General features: G+C 48.3%; 1 protein-coding gene across 4 annotated transcripts in view; it reads right to left on the bottom strand.

Annotated features, from left to right (window-relative positions):
• Positions 1–1,017: 1,017 nt before the first annotated feature.
• VPS35L (VPS35 endosomal protein sorting factor like) overlaps positions 1,018–23,773 on the bottom strand; it is a 145,062-nt gene continuing 122,306 nt past the window's right edge. For all 4 annotated transcript variants that reach the window (XM_054454196.2, XM_063655225.1, XM_063655226.1 and 1 more), the window contains 4 exons: positions 20,774–20,939; positions 11,695–11,813; positions 2,074–2,220; positions 1,018–1,327 (listed from right to left, as the gene is read on the bottom strand). In XM_054454196.2, coding sequence (XP_054310171.1) covers positions 1,229–1,327; positions 2,074–2,220; positions 11,695–11,813; positions 20,774–20,939 — 531 coding nt within the window. In that variant the 3' untranslated portion in view covers positions 1,018–1,228. The remainder of the gene's footprint in view (positions 1,328–2,073; positions 2,221–11,694; positions 11,814–20,773; positions 20,940–23,773) is intronic.

The raw sequence follows: 23,773 nt of genomic DNA, 5'->3' as shown, positions 1-23,773 counted from the left end.
GCTAATTTTTGTATTAGTGGAAACGGGGTTTCACCATGTTGGCCAGGCTGGTCTCGAATTCCTGACCTCAGGTGATCCGCCTGCCTCAGCCTCCCAAAGTGCTGGGATTACAGGCGTGAATCACCGTGCCCAGCCAATAAGTTGATTTAAAAAAATTTTGTAGCCCCTTTTACTGTCTGAGGTTAACTGAGTGTTCAACTGTAGTCTTGTATTTCTCGGAGTAAAGATGAAATGTAATCTATGTCCAGTTCCAGTGTGGATCTTCTAGAAGCACAATAGTTTGGGGCACTTTTAATCCACAATGTGGATACATTTTCACAATGGCAGTGGGGCTGAGATGATGAATCACCAATCAGTATGAATGCTTTTAGTGATTCAAAATGAAATGTCGGTGCAAGCTCACCAAGCCGTAATAGAAGAATCAGGTTCCACCAAACTGTTGGAAGAAAAGCAGACAGAATCACATGCTGTTTAGAATTGTGGCTGCAAAACAAACCAGGCTAATATATTTAGACACGTTCTCTCTCTTCTGGAGGAAGACAGTCAGAAGTAATTAAATGAACAGTCATGAACATAAATGCTCCTTCAGGACATTTATTCAGTTACTGTATACTGAAGCCACAGAGAATCTCAAATTTGACCTCGCTTTCTCCTTTGATCCACCAACACAGATTCTAAGTCCAATCAAGAGCTGCTTTTGATAGGAAAAAGAGTTAATGGAGTACTATTTCTGCCTTTTATAAATCCTCCATAGGGGTTCAGGTAACACAGTTCCAGACTTTGGGTGTGCTCTAACTTTAAGGTACAAAGTCTGGAATGGAATGGGTCTGGAACAGTGGCACTTTGAAAAGCAGTCCACTTTTTAAAGTCCTTATTTCTAAACTATGAAAACACAAACACCTTCCAGAGAAGAAAGATGTTACTCGCATTCTTGTTTCTCTCTTGCTAAAAAGGCCCGTCGGATCGGGCTGAGTAGACTGAAGGCCACTTGTGCAAAGACAACACAGAGACTGCTTCTTAATGAAGATTGCATTTTAATGCTCTGACAACTCCCATTTCTTCACTGTCAGAATAACCTGGATAGAGGCCAAAGCTTAAACCAATTTATACATATGTAAAAGGAAAAGAAAAATGAGAAACCTAAATTGCAGTAAGAGTTCAGGGCAGCAGAGCAGATCTTTCTGGATTTGGCGCCAGAGTCCCAGAGCCTGGGGGATGGTCCCGGGGGTCAGGTCCTTGTTTGCAGAGGGAGTCTGAGGGCCAGCTCTGTCAGATGAGTCATGTCTGGTTGTTTGCTTTGTTTCTTGATGTATTCTAGCGTTTTCACCTACGAGGAAAAAGAAAGATCCATCTCCTTTCTGGTTCATTATCCTTGGAGCCCAAGGCTCTAATGAATCAGCCATTATGTGGGCTTAGATTTCTTAGCAGAGAATAGTGGGTTTTTTGAGGGATGAGGGGAGGGAAGAAATCAAAGTCTTTAACTTCTTGGATTGCAGCTTGCCCTAAAAATCAGATTTGGATGTGACCAGAAATGACTGATGTTTTATATGTATGGTTTTTATTCAGAGGGAATAGACTTTTAAGGCTATGCTTTTGTTTTTTGTTTTGGAAACAAGGTCTTGCTCTGTCTGTACTCCAACAAGGTCTTGCTTGCTGGAGTACAGTGGTGTGATCATAGCTCACTGCAGCCTCGAACTCCTGGGCTCAAGCCATCCTCCCTCTTCAGCCTCCCGAGTAGCTGGGACTACACATGTGCACCACCATGCCCGGCTAATTTTTTATTTTTTGTAGAGACCTGGTCTCACTATGTTGCCCAGGCTGGTGTCAAACCCTTGGCCTCAAGTGATCCTCCTGTCTGAGCCTCCCAAACTGCTGGGATTATAGGCATGAGCTGCCACACCTGGCCAGCTCTGCTTTTTACTGCTAGGAAGTGATCCAGTAGAAATGGACCAAGTGCTTTTCTAAAAGGGGAGTATGGGGTTGTCTGTCTGATGTCCAGACCACGATGCTGTGTTGAGGGTGGTTGTGCACTGGCCAGTGGGCTTATACCACGGGGCCCTCCGAACGCCTCACCATGGTCCTGGTGTCTGCACAGCCGTGCCTCTGTGCCAGGTGCCACAGGTTGACGGAGAGCTGGTTGAGCTTGTTGTTGCGTAGGTCCCCATGGGCCAAGATGCTGTTAAAGAAGGAAAGGCCCAACGAGCTCTGGCGCTTCAGGGCCTGAAACAGAAAAGGGAGGTTACTGCCTTGCACTGGGGCTCACGCCGTGCCCTGCAGAGATGCTGTGGACAGTGTTGACTCTGGGGTAGGTCATGCCTGAGTTCCAGTGCCAGCTCTGCCACGTATTTGTTGTAGGGCAAGCTGCTGAACCTCCCAAAGTCCCAGCTTCTTCATCTGTAAATGACAGTAAGGTCACGACTGCAGAGGGTGGGGATTCAGTAAGATGACGAAGCTCTGTGCCCACAGGTGGTCATTACTCATGAAATGGAAGAAACTCACCAGTCAGTGAGGTCGAGGAATGAAGGGTACGCCAGCAGGGACAAGCCTTGCTTTAACGCAAGTACAGCTGAAAACTGAAAGGCTTCAGCTCGCCTCTTTCAGATGTGTCCTCAAACTACCCAAAGCTGCAGTCAGTATTCCTGCCCCTGGGCTGCCAGTAATAAAGACCAAAACACATCTCCTTCTGAACTGAGCTCCCCAATCGTTGGTGCCCATATCCGGCCTTTACACGCTGACATCAGATCTTTCCTTTCTTGCTCAATAATCTGATGTGAGAGTATCTTGCCAAAAAAAGTCTAACCACAGTGTCATGGCAGACCAAACCTGAACTCCAGCTTTGAATGATAAAGACAAAAGGGAAAATAAATCTCCAGAATGCAACACCAGGCCCAGGAGAGAGGATACAACTTCCCCAAGGTAAACGAAGGCCCCTGGAAAAGCCACATCAACAGGTGGGTACCTGCTGTTCAGGAAGCCCATGGGGCCAGGGCAGATCCCACATCTGCACAACATCAGTGCTGCCAAGAGTCTCGTGTCTGCTCCCTGACAGTGAGTGCATGTAAGAGCCCTTAAGAGTGTGCCAGGGATTCTGCTCTGTGCTTTATACAACTTGCCTGATTTAACCTTCATGACAACTCTGTGGCAGGTACATTCCTAACCGCCCATGATAGACAGAATTCTAGAGGTGTCTCCCAACATTCCTTCCCCTGTTATTCAAACATGAATCCCGGTGCTGCTGTGGAGAGACTGCAGATGGAATTAAGGTAGGGAGTGTATCTTAGATGACCTGAGTGGGCCTTCAAATCACTGGAGCCCTTAAAAGCAGAAGCGTTTCTCCGACCAGAATCAGAGACAAGCAGTGGAAGAGAAAAACAGGAAAGAGGAGCAAGAAGGGAGGCCAGAGATTCAAGGCATGAGGAGAACCTGGCCCACCCAGTGCTGGCCATGAGCTGGGAAACACAGGCAGCTTCTAGAAGCTGAGAAGAACGCCCGGCCAACAGACACAGGATCTCAGTCCATCATCACATGGAAATGCAATCTGCAAATACCCTGAAGGAACAAGGAAGTAGATTCTTTCCAGTGCCTCCTGACAAGAGCCCAGCCAGCAAGACCTTGATTCTGGCCTTGTGAAACCCAGAACAGAGACACCGGCCCCAGCCAGCACTGACTTCTAACCTACCAAACAGTGAGATCAAAAATGGGTACTGCTTTAAGATGCCAAGTTTGTGGCAACTGGTTATGGTGGCAATAGGAAATGAATACGCTCCCATTTTGCAGATGAGGCACCTGAGGCTCTGAAAGGTTAGGAACTTGCCCAAGGACCACAGATGGGTCCTAACAATGCAGACGGGAGTCTGAGCTCCAGCTCTCTGACTCCAGAGCCTGTGCTCGTACTCACAGCCCTCTCCAGGCCACACACTCAGGGTTGCATCTTATCAGGAATCGCAGTCAGAAGGGCTGAGAGACTTGCCAGTGCTGTGAGCCAACTTCGGCTATGCAGTTTTATGCAGGGAGTAAGAATGGCTTGATTGGGCTTACACCAAAACACATTTCTTCCTGCTTTTCTCAACTACTCTTGGTGGCTAAAACCAACTTATCAACTGTCCGTCCATCCAGCGTTCCACAGATAATTCACATGGCGCCTGCTAGCTGCTATGCCAACTGATTTACCCCTTCTTACTGTCCTTTCCCAAGTGAGAATTTAAAGTATTTTAGTGAAAAGAAGAAAAAAATTAGCTGAGCATGGTAGCACACACCTATTGTCCCAGCTACTCAGGAGGCTGAGGCTGGAGGATCACTTGAGGGCAAGAGTTTGAGGCTGCGGTGAGCTATGATCTCACCGCTGCACTCAAGCCTGGGCATCAGAGCAAGACTCTGTCTTAAAGAAAAAGTCAAGGAACAGCTTCAAATGCAGTTGGGCAAGGTGGCTGAGTGGCAATTAAGAATCTTCGGCACCTCCCCTCCCCGCTCCGGGCAAAATTGAGCCTGCCTTGGCAACAGCCTAGAGCAGCGACAGTCACAGAAGCAGCAGAGCCGACGGCGAAGAGCCCAATCATCAGGGAGCAGGTTGTGCTGTGGGCGCCCAGGCCCACGGGCACCGAGAGAAAAGCGCTTTGGCATGGGGCACGTGGGCTGGCACTTACTGGGCACGGACTCGCAAACTGGCTGGCGACCACCTGCTCTGGCTTCCTTTGTTCTAACAGACAATGCAGTTTATGCCCCAAGTGGGAACCTGAGTCCATTGTGCTCTCCTTTTAACCTGGTCCTCGTCTGACACCTGGGAGAACGGGAGCCCCGCTTTCTGCTTGGATCTGGAAGACCAAGCTAAAATAAAACTGTTTCAAAGCCAACTAAAAGTCTCCTCGGAGAGAGGCCCTTTGACTACCTTTCACTGAAGTGGGAGAAACTGTTTTAAAAGTCAGACAAGCAGCACAATACCTAATTGGCTATTTCTCCATTCCATATCTTCTCAATTAGCAAAAAGCTCAATTCGCATGTGTTTTAAATGCCAAAGCCCATTAAAAGTGAAATCATTGGAGACGTGTCTGAGGGATGAGACACATGCCAGCTGATATATTCAAACACCATGAAAAATACAAACACGTAGCTTGGGAACCAAATCAGGGCCTGATCCCCTCCTCTCGCCACAGAGGTTTTAAATAGAAAAGAGCTGCTTTTCCTATGAGAATTGTCATTTCCAGGAAGCTCTCGGGGTTTGGCATGGTTCCCAGCTCCACCACACCCAAACAAACAACTTCATAAAATACAGCTTGTGATTAAAATGAGGCTGGCACCTTCACATGGCCTTAGAGGATGATTTTGGAAGCAGGGTTGCTACCAGAGCTGAGAGATGATTCTCAGAACAGCACAGGCATCAGGGTTTTCCAACAGCAGGAAGCTGCCCACCCCACTCAGTGGGGAGAAATCCACCAGGCCCTTCCTGGTCTGTGATGGGCCTGGATACCAAGTCTCATGCTCTTGGGGTACCAGACTTCAGAGCACTCCAATATGGCTGTTGAGCTGAACTTCAAATTGCACCATTAAAACGAAGGATGGCTGGGCACGGTGGCTCACGCCTGTAACCCCAGCACTTTGGGAAGCTGAGGCGGGCGGATCATGAGGTCAGGAGATCGGGACCATCCCGGCTAACAGTGAAACCCCGTCTCTACTAGAAATACAAAAAATTAGCCAGGTGTGGTGGCACGCGCCTGTAGTCCCAGCTACTCGGAAGGCTGAGGCAGGAGAATCACTTAAATCTGGGAGGTGGTGGAGGTTGCAGTCAGCTGAGATTGTGCCACTACACTCCAGTCTGGGCAACAGAGCAAGACTCTGTCTCAAAAAAAAAAAAAAAAAAAAGAGTATAACATGTTCAGTTATAGCTTGGTCCACCCATATGACCATGTTTTTGTTTATTTATTTATTTTAGAGACAGGGTCTTGCTCTGCTGCCAGGGTTGGAGTGTAGTGGTGCAATCACAGCTCACTGCAGCCTCAAACTCCTGGACTCAAGCAGTCCTCCCACCTCAGCCTCCTGAGTAGTCCCAACTACTCAGGGTGCACACCACCATGCCTGGCTAACTTTTAAATTTTTTTTAGAGATGGGATTTTACTACGTTCCCCAGGCTGGTCTCAAACTCCTGGAATAAAGCAATCCTCCTTCCCCGGCCTCCCAAAGTGTTGGGATTACAGGCATGAGCCACCATGCCTGACCGTTGTTTTTCTAATAAATGTGCATATATGGACAGACATTTTCAGTGAACATCGCTGGTATTGATGCGACGTGAAATGGTCTTCAGAAACATTCCATCTTTGCTATTCTTTCAGAATCACTATCACCATCAACCCCTCTCTCCACCAGAGAAAGAGACATAAATGTTAAACATAAATAGCTCCAAATTATATGGTTCTGGGCTTTGTTTTTATTGCAAGCTTGGGACTTCTGGGCTATGATCATTTATGCTGTCAGTGACCACCTCTGATTAAACCCAGCCTATTGCCTCGGCATGAAGAAACGTAATTTTGAACCACATGTCAAGTTTTCTGTGGGTGTGACTTGTCAAACATACATCATTGTTCTAAGAGGTCCCTGGACTAGAAGGTGGAGCCAGAGCCAATGGTTTCAAGAAATCAGGGGAAGGCTGGGCATAGTGGCTCACGCCTGGAATCCGCAGCACTTTGGGAGCCCAAGGCCAAGGTGGGCGGATCACTTGAGCTCTTTTTTTTTTTCTGAAACGGAGTCTCGTTCTGTCACCCAGGCTAGAGTGCAGTGGTGTGATCTCAGCTCACTGCAACCTCCCCCTCCCGGGTTCAAGCAATTCTCCTGCCTCAGCCTCCCGAGTAGCTGGGATTACAGGCACGTGCCACCACGCCCAGCTAATTTTTGTATTTTTAGTAGAGGTGGGGTTTCACCATGTTGGCCAGGTTGGTCTCAAACTTCTGACCTCAAGTGATCTGCCTGCCTCAGCCTCCCAAAGTGTTGGGATTACAGGCATGAGCCACCGTGCCCGGCCAAGCTCAGTATTTTAGGACTAGCCTGGGCAACACAGAGAGACCTCGGCTGTGTAGGAAATAAGAACTTAGCTGGGTGTGGTGGTACACGCCTGTAGTCCCAGCTACTTGGGAGGCTGACATGGGAGGATCACGTGAGCCCAGGAGGTTGAAGCTGCAGTGAGCTAAGATAGTGCCACTGTACTCCAGCCTGGATGACAGAGTAAGACCCTGCCTCTGGAAAAAAAAAAAAAAAAAAAGAAATCAGGGGAAAAAGCTAAGACAAGCTTTCCATGGGGGGATCTAATTAGTACAAGCTAAAGGTGATGGGCTTCCATTATTCCTGTAGGCTGAAACGGCTCTCTCCTGGAAACCATCTACACAGACAAGGGAAGAGGTATGAACCCTTGCTGAGTGTTTGCATGTTTGTAAAAGGTCTTTTAAAACAATGTGTATTTAGGGTTTTATTTTCTCATCTTGATTCATGAGCCTCAGATATGCAACATTTAAAAATTATTGATACATAATATTTGTGTGTATTTATGAGGTACATGTGGTATTTTGTTACATGCCTAGAATATACAGTGATCGTGCCAGGGTATTTGGGGTGTCTGTCACCTGAGCATTTATCATTTCTATGTGTACCGAACATTTCAGGTCTTCTCTTACAGCTATTTTGAAATGTATAATACATTGTTGTTAACTATAGTTGCTCTGCTCTGCTATTGAACATTAGAGCTTACTCCCTTTTATTCCTCCTTTTTTTTCTTTTTTCTTTTTTATTTTTTTGGAGACAGGGTCTTGCTCTGTTGCCTAGGCTGGAGTGCAGTGGCATGATCACAGCTCACTGCACCTTCAACTCCCACCTCAGCCTCTCCAGTAGCTGGGACTACAGGCACACACCACCACGCCCAGCTAATTTAAAAATTTTTTTTGAGATAGAGTCTCGCTCTGTTGCCCAGGCTGGAGTGCAGTGGTGTGATCTGGGCTCACGGCAACCTCTGCCTCCCGGGTTTAAGTGATTCTCCTGCCTCAGCCTCCCAAGTAGCTGGGACTACAAGTGCACACCACCATGCCCAGCTAGTTTTTTCTGTATTTTTTGTAGAGGTGGGATTTTCCCATGTTGGCCAGGCTGGTCTCGAACTCCTGGCCTCAAGTGATCCGCCCACCTCAGCCTCCCAAAGTGCTGGGATTACAGGCGTGAGTCACCGTACCTGGCCTAATTTTTAATTTTTTTTTTAATAGAGACAGGATCTTACTATGTTACCCAAGCTGATCTCAAACTCCTAGGCTCAACTAATCCTCCCACCTGGGCCTCCCAAAATGTTGGGATTACAGGTCTGAGGCATTGTGCCTGGCCTATTCCTTCTAACTGTATCTATCTTTGTACCCATTAACCAACCTCTCTTCATTGCCCTCCCCTGCCTCCCCCAATCCCCAACACACACATCCACATACCCTTCCCAGCCTCTGGTATCAATCATTCTAGGAGAGTTGCCTCGTCTGATACTCACGGGTTTGATAAACCAGTTTTCCTGAAGAAGAAACTGGGGTTCCAATGCCACTCTTTCCACAAACAACCAAGAGCCCTCCAGGCACTAACTTGCTCAGAGTTCTGGTACTGCAGCTCGGGGTCCCCAAGGTCAGTAGGACACAGTCACCCTCCCTCCCTAGAGAAGGTGCTGTGAGGTGCTACGGGCCCCCAGGGCTGCAGCATTTCTGCAACTGTTGGGCATGTAGGTCTCTGCCCTTTCAACTACTAACCCTAAGGCCAGCCCTTCCAGCAGTGCCCCTGAACTTGGAGGCGAGAAAAAATCCTACTCTCTCAAACACATGCTTGAACACCCTGGACAGAATGGGTATATATTGGCCGGGCACAGTAGCTCATGCCTGTAATCCCAGCACTTTGGGAGGCCGAGGCGGGCGGATCACTTGAGCTCAGGAATTCGAGACCAGCCTGGCCAATATGGTGAAACCCCGTCTCTACTAAAAACACAAAATTAGCCTGGTGTGGTGGGATGTGCTTATAGTCCTAGCTCTCAGGAGGCTGAGGCAGGAGAATCACTTGAACCTGGGAGGCGGAGGTTGCAGTGACCTGAGTTTGCACCACTGCACTCTAGCCTGGGCGACACAGCGAGACTGTCTCAAAACAAAACGAAACAAAACAAAAAAAGAATGGGATATACTGCATGTGAGTATCTACAGCTAAATAATGTGGTATTTTTGGTGGGTGCAGAAGGAACATGAGGATGGGTGGTGTTTTATACAGTCTTGGAAATGACAAAGAACTACTACAATCCAGTTTGATCTTATTTTGTCCTGAAAGGGTCTGGATGCTATGAAAGGATGTGAGGCGAGAGGTATGGGAGCAAAACCCAGGAAGAACAAGAAGGACTCCAGGAAGACCCAGTGGGTTGGGAATGAAGGAGCTGGAGGAGGGAAGTGGTCAACTGCCTTGGAAGGAGGGGAGCATGGGAAAGGCACTGAGAACCCAGGGGGCCAAAAATCATCTGACATTTGGGGAAGGAAACTGAGGAGAAGAGCGAGAACAGAGGCCCCCTCCTGCCAGAAGGATATCAGGAATGAGTTATCAGGCAACATCTTTTGCTAGGAATACAATAATGGAGATGCTCAGAGCTTCGAGCAAACAGCTCATAGTGGATAAAGGGCAAGATCTAGGAGAAGTGCTTGGAGGCAGAAAGTCAGGGAAGGACGCAGACAGAAGCCAGGCACTGGCTCTGACCCTCAAAGTGCTGCCAACCTCCCCCTACGCCTCTATCTTGACTGCACTACAGCAATCAGCCTTAACCGCAGTGACAGAGACACACCTATGTCTACACAACTAACCGACTCAGCCACGTCTGAGACAGGGTCTCTGGGACCCATGTGTCACTCACACATTTCGGCCAAAGCTGCGAAAATGGAAGCCATGGTCAGCATAACTTGGGAAGAGAGGCAGGTAGTTAATTGAGTTGTACTAGAATGGAAATTACATTGAAATCAGTCAATCAACTATCTATATGGAGAATATGAAAAACAAACTTCTGAAAATACAAAAGACACAACATCTGATAAAAAGAATTGAGCTTGTGGATAAGAGCAGGGCTTCTAGAAAATTGCCTTGACCATACTCCATAGCTGCTGCTTTAGGATTTGGTTGCCTCATCTGTTCAGCATAAAGGACTGCTGTGAGAATTAAGTGAAATAATCCATGCAAAATTCTTTCTACTACACTTAATGTACAATGAAGGCTGGAAAAACAGAGCCTACTATTATTAATGACCACACACCACTTCTTAAAAGTGAAGTGGGCCAGGCACAGTGGCTCACGCCTGTAATCCCAGCACTTTGGGAGGCCAAGGTGGGTGGATCACTTGAGCTCAGGAGTTTGAGACCAGCCTGGCCAACATGGTGAAACCCCATCTCAACTAAAAATACAAAAATTAGCCATGTGTGGTGGCTGGCGCCTGAATCCCAGCTACTCGGGAGGCTGAGGCAGGAGAATCACTTGAACCTGGGAGGCGGAGGTTGCAGTGAGCTGAGATCGCGCCACTGTACTCCAGCCTGGGCAACAAGAGCGAAACTCCGTCTCAAAAAAATAAAAAAGTAAAGTGGAAAGGCCTTGGTTGAGGAGGGCAATGCAGCAGTGCAGAGTTCAGGTTTGGGAATCCGGGTTAGAATCTCTGCTGTTTTATCACAGTGAGAGGAAATACCAAGGGCTCTGAATAACCCTCTCTGAGCCTCAGTTTCCCTTCCCATTCAATGGAAATAAACACAGCACCTACGTCTCACAGGGCTGCTGTGGGCACTGAAAGAGCCCAGGTATAGCAATCCCACGCTATCACTGATTCACCATGAACTGATGGAGCATCTGCCACAGGCCGGGCTCTGCATGAGACGTGGGGTGGTGCAGAGAGTTACCGGGGGTCCCAGAGTCCCTGTCTTGTCATTCAGACACAGGCAGGTCTTCAAGACTCACCAGGTCCGGGCTGGGTGCAGTGGCTCACGCCTAAAATCCCAGCACTTTGGGAGGCCAAGGTAGGCGGATCACAGGGTCAGGAGTTCAAGACCAGCCTGGCCAACATAGTGAAATCCTATCTCTACTAAAAAAATACAAAAAATAAGGCAGGTGTGGTGGCGGGCACCTGTAATCCCAGCTACTCGGGAGGCTGAGGCAGGAGAATCGCCTGAACCCAGGAGGCAGAGGTTGCAGTGAGCTGAGATTATGCCATTGCACTCCAGCCCAGGCAATAGTGTGAAACTGTCTCAAAAAAAAAAAAAAAAAAAAAGACTCACCAGGTCCCTGCTCCCATGGAGCTTACATTCTAGTCAGGGAGCTGGGGGATGGACAGACAAACACAGAACATTTCAGACGGGGACTGAACAGACGCTACAGGACAATCAGGAAGAGGCATGCAGGTGGTGGTGGCTCCTTGAGACAGGGTCCGGGAAGGCCTCTCTGATGAGGTCCTTTGAGCTGAGATTTGAATGACGAGAAGGAACAGCCAGGGGAAGCCCTGGGGGAGGCGCGGTCCAGGCAGAGAAAACAGCAGGAGCGAAGGCCCCAAAGCAATGGAGAAGTGGTTTGCACATAAACACATTACTCACATGACATAGTTTCCTTTCTAGAATGAACCAATGTTGAACCACCCTGGAAACTTGTTCTTTCAGAGCAAGAGGCGGGTGGAGGACAGTCGAGGGCACCCACCTCGTCCTTGGCCAGGGTTTTCAGATGCTCTAGGATCTCAGCCATCACCGTCTCACACAGCTTGTTGTTCTCTGCCAGGAACTTGGAGTCTCCCCCATAGAGGCTGTCGTTGGAGTCCACTGTTGAACAAACAAGAACAGTGAGACAGACCCAAGCCCCGCGGCCATGCTGGCCAGGGAGAGGCAGCCGCGTGTCATGTCACACAGTGTCAGCAGATGGCAGGAAGTCGTGGCAGGGCACATGGAAGTGGCGGAAATTTCCCACTGGGCTTGGGGCCTTGGGAATCACAAAGAAAACACCCAGCCTGCAGGACAGTCTAAGCCAGTGGTGTGGAAGTCACCCCTCCAGCCCATGTGTGTGTGGTGGGGAGCGGGGGTGACATTAATAATCATAGTGATCATCACAGCAGCTGCCAGGCACTGGGCTAGGGCTTTAACTGCCTTATTGCAGAGTCCTCCACAACCAGTATGTGAAGAGATGATTTTTCTTTCTTTTTTTTTTTTTTTTTTTGAGACGGAGTCTCTCTCTGTCACCCAGGCTGGAGTGCAGTGGCACGATCTTGGCTCACTGCAAACTCCGCCTCAAGGCTCAAGCAGTCCTCCTGCCTCAGCCTCTTGAGTAGCTAGAATTACAGGCACCTGCCAGCACGCCTGGCTATTTTTTAAATTTTTTTTTTATTTTTAATAGAGACGGGGTTTCACCATGCTGGCCAAGCTGGTCTCGAACTCCTGACCTCAAGTGATCCGCCTGCCTCGGCCTCCCAAAGTGCTGGGATTACAGGTGTGAGCAACCAGCCCAGACAAGAGATGATATTAATATCCCCCTTTTAGGGAGATGAGGCTCAGAGGTGGTCCTAGCTGGGATCCTAAACCAGGAAGTCTGATTCCAGAGCTCACAATCTTAGCTACCGCATCCAGCTGCCTGCCCTGCCACCCTCTCCTCAAAGCTGGCTTTGGAAGGACTGCAGAGATTTTCTATTTCAACTACTCTAGAAGTGTAAATCCCTTTGATAATGTCTCTTGCCAAAAGCTCCTCCACTGTTTGCTTGGTCTCATCCTGTGACAACCACTGCCTAGAGTAAGACAGGCCCAACCAAGGACAGCCTGAGTCTGAGTTCCTCCTCCCTTCCTCCTCTCTCCCTCCTTCCCTACCTGCTCCTTCCTCTCAACTGACCTTCACACAGAGCATAATCTGGGTGATGAAAGAGACACCACACTCTGTGCTGCTTTACACTTTGTTTTTTTAACTTAATGATAAATCTTGGGGCTGGGATCGGTGGCTCACACCTATAATCCCAGCACTCTGGGAGGCTGAGGCAGAAGGATCACTTGAGTCCAGGAGTTTGAGACCAGCCTGAGCAACATAGCAAAACCCCATCTCTCCAAAAAAAATTAGCTGTGTTTGGTAGCTCACGCCTGTAGTCCCAGATACTTGGGAGGCTGAGGTGGGAGGACTGCTTGAGCCCAGGAGTAGGTGGCTGCAATGAGCTATGACCACATGACTGCACTCTAGTATGAGCAACACAGCAAGATCCTGTCTCAAAATAAACAAAATAAAATAAATCTTCGTGCTATTTCTATATCAGCATACAATAGTCCCCCCTTATCCTTGAGGGATACGTTCCAAGACCCTCAGTGGGTGCCTGAAACCACAGACAGTATTGAATCCTATATACATTATGCTTTTTCCTATATAGTAATGGGTAGGTAGTGTCACATCAGTGTGGATAAGCTGGACAAAGGGATGATGGATATCCCAGGTGGGACGAAGTGAAATTTTATCACCCTATTCAGTACAGTGTGCAAATTAAAACTTATGAATTATTTCTGAGATTTTCCACTTAATATTTTTGGACCAGGTTGACTGTGGGGTAACTGAAACTGCAGAAAATGAAACTGGGGCTGGGCACTGTGGCTAACACCTAGAATCTGAGCATTTTGAGAGGCTGAGGCAGGTGGATGACTCGAGGTCAGGAGTTTGAGACCAGCCTGCCCAACATGATGAAACCCAGTCTCTACTGAAAATACAAAAAATTAGCTGGGCGTGGTGGTACACGCCTGTAGTCCCGGCTACTTGGGAGGCTAAGGCAGGAGAATCGCCTGAATCCGGGAGGCAGAAGTTGCAGTGAGCCGAGATGGAGCCACTGCACTCCAGCCTGGGTGACAGAGTGAGACTCTGTCTCCAAAAAAAAAAAAAAAAGCTGGGCACAGTGGCTCATGCCTGTAATCCCAGCACTTTGGGGGGCTGAGGCGGGTGGATCATGAGGTCAAGAGATGGAGACCATCCTGGCCAACATGGTGAGACCCCGTCTCTACTAAAAATACAAAAATCAGCTGGGCGTGGTGGCACGCGCCTGTAGTCCCAGCTACTGGCACACTACTGCACTCCAGCCTGGTGACAGAGCAGGACTCCATCTCAAAAAAAAAGAGACACCGGGTAAGGGGGCACTACGCGTACAGCTCTGTTGCTTTGTTGTCGTGGCTGCATAGTATCCCACTGTATGATGGAACAGAATGTATTTAGTTGGTCCCTACTGCGAACACTTCAGTGGTTTTCTTCCTTTCTTCTGTTTGTCTAGGGCCAGCCTGCTGCAAACCCTAGAGTTCACAACGAAACCACCAGCTCTGCCTACAGAGCCAGTTCTTTCCTTCCACACCCACATGAGCTCACACACCTTTTCCACGGGATCCTCTTACAGCTGCTTTCATTCCAACTACCAGACGGGGACTTGTATGTGGCCGAGCATAACTAGGTGTGAACAAGCAGCACTCTGTCTGGGGAGCCCAGTTCAGCATCTGAACCCACAGGCTAAAGGGAGAGCTCTGGAGCCAACACAGCACTCAGTGTCAGGAAGAGGGACGGTGCGGCGGCGACGCTCGCTGCTTCTCACCTGGCACGGACCTGCAATCTGGGTCACCGTCCTGAGTGCGTGGATATCTCATAAATCAAGAGCCACGCCTGTGCCTCGGGTGTGGTTGTGTACACGCGGCCACATGTGCACACAGCTAATCCAGTTCTGTGGCTTAGGGATGTCTTTAATAAACCACATCCAGTTTAGCTTATCTGCTAGAATGTGATTTGTTGTGCTTTTCTCGCCCCATTGAAAGAACATTCATCACTGTCTTGAGGAAACAAGTAGGAAGGATACTGTTTCAGATACACACAATTCAAAAGAGACAATATTTATGAGAAACACAGTAGGGCCTGTGTACAAATGAGGAACAAACAGCACGAGATGGCCAGGCACAGTGGCTCATGCCTGTGATCCCAGCACTTTGGGAGGCCAAGGCAGGTAGATCACTTGAGCTCAGGAGTTCGAGACCAGCCTAGGCAACATGGTGAGACCCTGTCTCTAATAAAATATAAAAATTAGCCGGATGTGGTGATGTGTGCCTGTAGTCCCAGCTACTTAGGAGGCTGAGGTGGGAGGATGACTTGAGCCCAGGAGGCAGACGTTGCAGCAAGCAGAGATCACACCACTGCACTGCAGGCAGGGCTACATTTTGTATTTTTGTAGAGATGGGGTTTCTCCATGTTGGGCAAGCTGGTCTCAAACTCCTGACCTCAAGTGATCCTCCCAACTTGGCCTCCCGAAGTGCTGGAATTACAGGCATGAGCCACCGCGCCCGGCCATGAACACCTACTTCTTGAATCACCAATTGATAATATTTTGCTACTTTTATGCAAGCTTTCTTGCTTGTTGTCTCTACAAGGATGGACAGACACACATAATTTTTTTTTTTTTTTTTTGGCTGAACCGTTTGAAAGCAGGTTGCAGGCATATTGCCTAAGAATAAGGAGAACAACTGGTTTCCTTTGTTCCCCAGCTTCTCTGATCACAGGAATCTCTTATCCAATCTTAAACTGCTCGTTTATGGGGACTCTGCTGGGATACTTGCCCAAGGTTTCCTTTGCGATTGATTGCTTGTCTGACACCAGGTTGGTAGTTACTGGCCCTGGGCCGCAGGAGTCAATCTCAGAATTTCCAAGCCAGCTCTGGCTGCTGTGTCATGACTGTTACCTCCCCAGTGTGGGATGGCAGTTACTCTTGTAAGAAGCGAGAAGAATTCAATTCAGCCATTCAACACCACCTGATTGTGCAGGGCAGCAAAACTGCAGCTGGTGAAGGAATTTCTCATGTCTGCTACTGAGGACCAGAATAGTTCCTGCATAAATTCCCAGTCTTCCTCCAGGTTGGAGTTCACTTTGATTCTGAACAGCCCAGCAATGGAGAAGAGGGAAGGTCCAACCACCCCGAGGGGCCAGAGGTATGTTTAGAGCAGGCCACTCACACACACATGCAACACCTACTGAATAAGGCCTGCTTCATGCCAGCTTCTGGGCTAGGAGCGGGAACCTAGTGGGGGACAAGGCTGACCTGGCCCTACCCTCACAGACACAGAGCTCACAGTCTATGAGGAGACACAGACACACAAACAGGCAATTGCAATAGTGTACAGAGGTATTTGAGATGGAGTCTCGCTCTGTCACCCAGACTGGAGTTCAGTGGCACGATCTTGGCTCACTGCAACCTCCACCTCCCGGGGTCTCAAGGAAGGGGGTCAGTACAGGGGATCATGGGATCCTAAAATCTGTGCTTGGGACAGGATTCTGGATCAGTGAGACCTAGACTGAGTCCTAAAGGTGGAATTCGCTAGCAAAAGTGGGAAAAGGGGTGAGAAGGGAGGAATTCATTTTCCATGCTAACACTTGGTGGCCATAGAGGGAAGGAGAAAAGGGCGCATTTGAGAATTAAAAGCAATTTGGTCAGGTCAGAGTGTATTGTGGGCCTTCAAGTCCAGACACAGCTCTCACGAGGGGAAGAAATGATGTCCCCTGCAAATGGCCATTAAAAATAGCTCACAATCTCTGCATCTGTCCCACCCCGAGTTGCAAACCCAAATGCTTTGAGGGCCTGGCAGGTGACGTGGAAGAGTGAGGAGGGCCGCCTTGGCTTCACAGAAGCATCCTGAGTTGTACTCTTCCAATAAAGACACACTCTATCTGCACACTAAATACATAAACATTGAGGATCCAGGACTAGTCTTCACTTCTACATCAAATATGCACGCTCTCTTGTAACCTCGTGTAAAAGCACCGGAGGGATTGCTCCAGACAATGTCAGAGCCTTCTCTTTTTCTTAATCTGGGAAGAAAGTGGCCAAGGCATCCTCCAAAAATGCAGAAATTATTTAATCCCTCTCTTCCAAGTTCTAAGCTGTGTCAACATCGTCTAAAAGCCTCCCTAGAATGAGGAAGCGAACAGGGAAAAAGGAGCCCCCACAACCTGCAGAGCCTCTGTGATTCCCTGGGTCTCCTACCAAGATGCCAGGCAGGTCACAGTTGTACATTCAAAGTAAACACAGCTGGACTAAGAAGAAGAAAAAGAAAATCCATCCTTCTGTTTTCATCTTTAAAAGCTAGAAAACTACACTCTTGCCTATCAAATATAGCCTCGCTCCCTCTGCTGCCAATCTGGCTCTGGTAGTCTTCACTGGCGGGCTTGTTCAGAGAAAGGATGGGCTGAATCTGTTTGAGGGAGAGGAAGGAGAGGAGGGAGAGGAGGGAGAGGAGAGGGCAGGGCATGCTCCTGTGATAGCCTCACTTCCAGGTCTCTGTCTGGTCCTCAAAGCTTTCTCTCTTGTTCAGAGCCTTCAATGTTCACTTCACAAAAGAGGAAACAAAGATGCCAAGAAATATAGGAAAGGGTGTTCAACCTCACCAGCCATCAGAGAAATGCAAACTCCACTTCTAGAACAGCTGACATGAAAAAGAATGACCATAGCAACTGAACAAATGGAAGCCTCATTCGTGCCTGGCAGGAATGTCAATTGGTTTAACCCTTTGGGAAACTGTGAGGCAGTATCCACCAACGCAGAATATAAGCAGATCCTATGAGCCAGCAATGCCACCTCCACGCAGACAGCCAAGGGGAATGTACACCAAGAAATACATGCAAGAATGTTCACAGCTGCATTACTCATAATAGCCCCAAACTGGACCTGGCCACATGCAAATTTCCATCCAGAAGGAATGAATCAATTTTGGTACATCCACACAAAGGAATACTATACAGCAATGCAAAAGGTGAACTACAGTTTTGCATACCAACACAGATGACTCTTGGACATCATGCTGAGTTAAAGCAGCCAAATACCAAAGAATGCTTGCAAAATATTCCATTTACTTATTCAGAAAGTGGCAAACTAATTAATAATGCTAGAAGTCAGGAGAGAGAGTGGTGTGTCTTCGAGAGTAGGGTGGTGATGCTGACTGAAGGAGGTGTTCTATTTCTTGATCTGGGCTGTGGTTACCTGGGAGTGTTCACTTTGTGACAATTCACTGAGCTCTATAGTTTATTGCATATATGTTATATAATACACTTTAATTAAAACACTGCTTTTTTTTTTTTTGAGATGGAGTCTTGCTCTGTCACCCAGGCTGGAGTTCAGTGGTGCGATCTTGGCTCACTGCAGCCTCCTGAGCTCAAGCGATTCTCCTGCGTCAGCCATCCAAGTAGCTAGGATTACAGGCACTTGCCAACAGCCTGGCTAGTATTTTTGTATTTTTCGTAGACATGAGGTTTCCCCATGTTGGTCAGGCTAGCCTCGAACTCCTGACCTCAGGTGATCTGCCTGTGTCTGCCTCCCAAAGTGCTGGGATTATAGGCACGAGCCCCTGTGCTCAGCCAACACTGTTATTTTGTAATCAACAAAGCAGTGTAATGCACGTCCCACTACTCTGGGTGTGAGTTTCACTTCCATCACTAACTACCAGAAGCCCTGGAGTAAATCACATTGTCTTTCTGGATCTCCTCTTGCTTGTACATAAAATGGGGACATGAATGCCTGTCCTCATAGTAAAGCTGTAAGGATTAAGGGAAAAGGGCCTGTAGAGCCTGATGTAGTCCTTGGCACTCAGTAAGTGCTCAGATCAGGGTAGGCACCATCATTCTTGCTATGAACCAGCCTCCCTGAGTTACATCTTTATCCTCAGTCCCCAGACCCAGCTAGAGAAAGCCTGAGAGGTCTGACAGAAGGCAGGCCATCCCTTAAGCACTGCTAATGTGTTCACTGCAACTTGCAAGTGTAGAGATGGTTTTTTAAACTGTAAAGTATACAATTACTGGCCAAAGCACTTTTGACATTAAGACCAATTTTTGGAATCCAAAAATTAGAACTGAGGGTCTGCCAGGCAGGAGGATACTTGGGCTCAGTGAGAAAAGGCCTGGAACTGGCATGTCCTGTGGTAAGTCCAGGACACGAGGAGGCTGCTCCCCACTTGTACTAGCAAGTTCAAAATGTCTGGTAGCAGGTGATCAAGGCCACCTCCTTCCTCCAGAGCACCCAGACAAGGGCCGCTGAGCCTTGGCATCATCTGAGGAGCAGGTTGCAAACACTCACACCAGGGTCCTGCCTGAGACTGTGGTAAGGAACAGGCCTGGCACGAAGCTCATGCATGTGTATATTTAGCCATTGTTCCAGTTTATTGTGTAGCACACTGATCCAAAAGAGGGTTCCTCTGAAAAGAGAACACTTAACACTCTGTCAGTGGAAATGCAAATTAGTTCAACCACTGTGGAAAGCAGTTTTGGAGATTTCTCAAAGAATTGAAAACAGAACTACCATTTGACCCAGCAATCCCATTACTGGGTATATACCCAAAGGAAAATAAATCGGTCTACTGAAAGGACACATGCACACGTATGTTCATTGCAGCACTATTCACAATAGCAAAAACATAGCATCAACTTAGATGCTCATCAACACTGGATTGGATGAAGAAAATGTGGTACATACACACAATGGAATACTATGCAGCCCTAAAAAAGAACAAAATCATGGCCTTTGTGGCAACATGCGTGCAACTGGAGGCCATTATCCTAAGTGAACTAGTGCAGAAACAGAAAACTAACTACCGCCGTGTTCTCACTGGTAAGTGCGCCCCAGGCATTGGGTACCCATGGGCATAAAGATGGAAACAGCAGACACTGGAGACCCCTAGAGGGAGGAGGAAGGGGAGGGGACAAGGGCTGAAAAACTACCTATTGGGTACTATCTCATTTGCACCCCAAACCTCAGCATTGCACAATATACCCCTGTCACAAACCTGCACGTATACCTCCTAAATCTAAAATAGAAGTTGAAATTATTATAATTATTTTTTTTAAACAGTGTTTCTCCAGTCTGGTCTGATATTCAACATGATCTCAGGTGCTTGTTAAAGATGCAAATTAAGAAGGGAAGGCCAGGTGTGGTGGCTCATGGTTATAATCCCAACACTTTGGGAGGCTGAGACGGGTAGATTGCTTGAGCCCAGGAGTTTGAGACCAGCGTGAGTAACATGGTGAAACCCTGTCTTCAAAAAAAGTTTTTAAAAATTATCCGGGTGCAGTGGCACATGCCTGTATTCCCAGCTACTTGGGAAGCTGAGGTGGGAGGACTGCTTCAGCCTGGGCTGTAAAGGCTGCAGTGGGCCGAGATCACATCACTGCATTCCAGCCTGGGGGAACAGAGTGAGACCTTGTCTCAATCAATCAATCAATCAATCAATCAATCAATCAAGGGCAGGATGGGGCTGAGGAATCTGTACTTTTTTTTCTTTTTTGGGATGGCGTTTTCACTCTTGTTGCCCAGGCTGGAGTGCAGTGGTGCGATCTTGGCTCACTGAAACCTCTGCCTCCCAGGTTCAAGCGATTCTCCTGCCTCAGTCTCCCGAGTAGCTCGGATTACAGGGGTGCACCATCAGGCCTGGCTAATTTTTGTATTTTTAGTAGAGACAGGGTTTGGCTCTGTTGGCCAGGCTGGTCTCGAACTCTTGACCTCAGGTGATCCACCCGCCTTGGCCTCCCAAAGTGCTGGGATTACAGGCGTGGGCCACTGCGCCCGGCCCAAGAATCTGTACTCTTAAGAGTTGCCCCAGGTAAGTCTTAGATCAGGTAAATACAGTGAGACCCTGGACTAGAAGTTCATGGGAGCTAAAATACAAGAGAGGAAAAAATAAAAGAGAAAATGAAAGCATTCTGTCCGCCTTTCATGAAATCCGCGCGGAGCACGGTTTGGTGGCGGAGGCTCTGCTACCTTTGTCTATGTGGTAAAGGTACGTCTCCTGGCTCATGGCAGAGAGGAGATGCAGGACGCAGGTGTAGATGCGGATTTTCTCATCGCTGTTGTCCTCCCAGGTGTAGTCCTGGATCACGTTGAGAAGCTCTCGAACAAGAAACAGGACCCCATGTTCAGGATGATCCTAGCAGAGAACCAAAAAAAGGATAAATAATCCCAAAGATGAAGCGGGGAGGGAAAAAGAAAACACAGAAACCCAGATCCTCCCTCAGCAGCTGTAGAGAAATTAACGTTGTCAGTTACTGAACAAAGGCAAGGCCCACTCACAAGCCTGGTTAAACAATACAGAGGAAAATGACAAAACGTGATTCCCACGAATCACTATCTCCTGTCTGGGCAAACGAGCTTTGAGAATCCCTTTTTGGATCCCAACAAGGAGAAGGCAAAGTTACCTGTCAGCTTAATGGCCTGTTTCCAAAATTACACTCTTGTTTTTCTGTGGGTGGTGGCAGTAAAAAAAAAGGAAGCCCTGTTCCAATCACAAAAGCAAGATTGTGGGTATTGTAGCAGATGGAATGGCAGAAGCCACCTACGCTGGGTGAGCCCCCGGATGATCTCTGCCACCACTCGAGGCAGACTTTAAATAGAGCCTCACTCTTTGGGATGCTCAACAACAGTAACAGCCAAATAGAGGATGCTCTCTTGGGAGAGGCAAAACCTGAGAGACAGTCACAGAGTTTATAGCAAACAGTGTTTCTCAGATGCTAAACTGAATCTATAAAAAGTTTTGGGGTGTAAAAAAGTAAGCAGCTTCAATTCCATTCCAAAAAGGTGTATGTGAGTCTGGGGATGCCCTGCTGAAAGCTCTCCAGACTTCTCACTCAGTGCAGAAGCTCTGCATGGCCAGCCCCCTCCATGGCCTTGCTGGCCCGCCCCATGCGGGTCCCCTTCCCTTACCCCAGCCACATTAAGGCAGGGAGAACAGCACGATTGGAACCCGCAGCGGCAGGGGGAACAGCATGACTGGAACCCGCAGCGGCAGGGGGAACAGCATGATTGGAACCCGCAGCGGCAGGGGGAACAGCACGATTGGAACCCGCAGCGGCAGGGGGAACAGCACGATTGGAACCTGCAGCGGCAGGGGGAACAGCATGATTGGAACCTGCAGCAGCAGGAGGCCATCTAGCCCAAGATGTAGTCTTGGGTGCAGGAACAAAGCCATTGCCAAAACATGGCCCAGGGGGCATGGGGGAGTAATACCCCAGCCTCACTTTCCTCCTACCCCGCACCATGCTGCTGACTCCTACTGGTTGAACAAATTGGGAGCTAGAGGAAGGATAGGTGAGGCAGTCCCCAGAGGCCAGTCTCCCCCACACACAGTAGGACAAAGGGCACAGAGTGGCACCAGGGGCCGGCACACACGTCCAGGTGCTGGCCTCCAGCCAGGTACGTTCTCTCTGACTAGAGTCTGTGCCCCAGGGCTTGGCCAGACTGGCTCCTTGGTAGCCTGCAGTTAATGTGTAAGGAGCTTACACATTAGCTCCTTAATGAGGCCTTCCCTGATGTTCCATCTGCAGCCTTCTTACTCTCTCTTCACCACAAATCATCCTGTTTTTTTGAGGGGGGCAGGTTCTGAGACAGGGTCTCACTCTGTCACTCTGGCTACAGTACAGTGGCATGATCATGGCTTGCTGCAGCCTTGACTTTCTGAGCTCAAGCGATCTTCCACCTCAGCCTCCCGAGGTGCTGGGACTACAGGTACATACCACCACGCTTGGTGAATTTCTATTATGTATTTATTTATTTATTTATTTTTTATTTTTTATTTATTATTATTATACTTTAGGTTTTAGAGTACATGTGCGCAATGTGCAGGTTAGTTACATATGTATACATGTGCCATGCTGGTGCACTGCACCCACTAACTCGTCATCTAGCATTAGGTATATCTCCCAATTTGTAGAGATGAGGTATTGCCATGTTGCCCAGGCTGGTCTCGAGGTCCCGGGCTCAAGTGATCCACCTGCCTTGGCCTCCTGAAGTGCTGGGATTAAAGGTGTGAGCCACCACACCCAGCCTCTGTCTTCTTTTTTACAGAGCACTTCTCATTATCTGAAGTGATCTTATGTATTCCTTCAATGACCTGGCCAACAATATCTCGTGGTTTTCCTGGTTCTCTCTGTTTCATGCTAGCCTATAACCTCCAGGAGGACAGGCACTTCATCTATTGCATTTGCCAATACACCGCCAGGTCTGCTGGCTGCACACTGTATTCTGTTAATGGTGCCTCCAGGAACTCAACATGGATAGTGTCCCTGATGACATTCAATCCAGCCCTGTCTCTGGCTCCTGGGACAGTGCTGGGCACTGACATGCATTGGGTGAATAATGTTGAATGGATTGCAGTTTTTGGGTACCTTCTATGTGTCAGGCACTAAAGTGGCTACGAAAACAACAACAGCTAATATTAATAGCAGCTACCACAGCTTTTCTATGTTCCAGGGTGATACTACGATGAAGCCCCATTTCGCAGATGGGAAATGAGCCACTGAGAGGTTAAGTGGCCCAAGGTCACACAGTTGGTACGTAGGGGACCCAAGGTTCAAGCCCCAGGAGTTTGGCTCCAGAGTGGACATTTCTAACTACTGGTACCATATGCGCACTGCCTCTCTGCAGATAAACCAAGCGTCTCTGACTTTATAGAACTTGTGAACTGGGGGAGGCATATATGCAGTCAGCTACTTAGAATACAAGTATGGAGTATGAGAACAGCATTGCCATTATATCCAACGTGAATGTGTGTACATATCGCAGTCATACTTTCAAGTGGGTGAGGACAATTGTGGAGGGGCGTGGGATGTTATGTACAAGCTGTTAATATCTGTAAGAATTGCTTTTAGCCTGGGCTAGAAAGCGGTAGCTCACGCCTGTAATCCCAGCACTTCAGAAGGCTGAGATGGGCGGATCCCTTGAGGTCAGGAGTTTGAGACCAGCCTGGCCAACATGGCGAAACCCCGT

Source organism: Pongo pygmaeus, chromosome 18 (genome assembly GCF_028885625.2).
Source record: "Pongo pygmaeus isolate AG05252 chromosome 18, NHGRI_mPonPyg2-v2.0_pri, whole genome shotgun sequence".
Taxonomy (NCBI): Eukaryota; Metazoa; Chordata; class Mammalia; order Primates; family Hominidae; genus Pongo; species Pongo pygmaeus.
The sequence above is the reverse complement of the archived record's forward strand: the minus strand, read 5'-3'. Positions and strand labels throughout refer to the sequence as shown.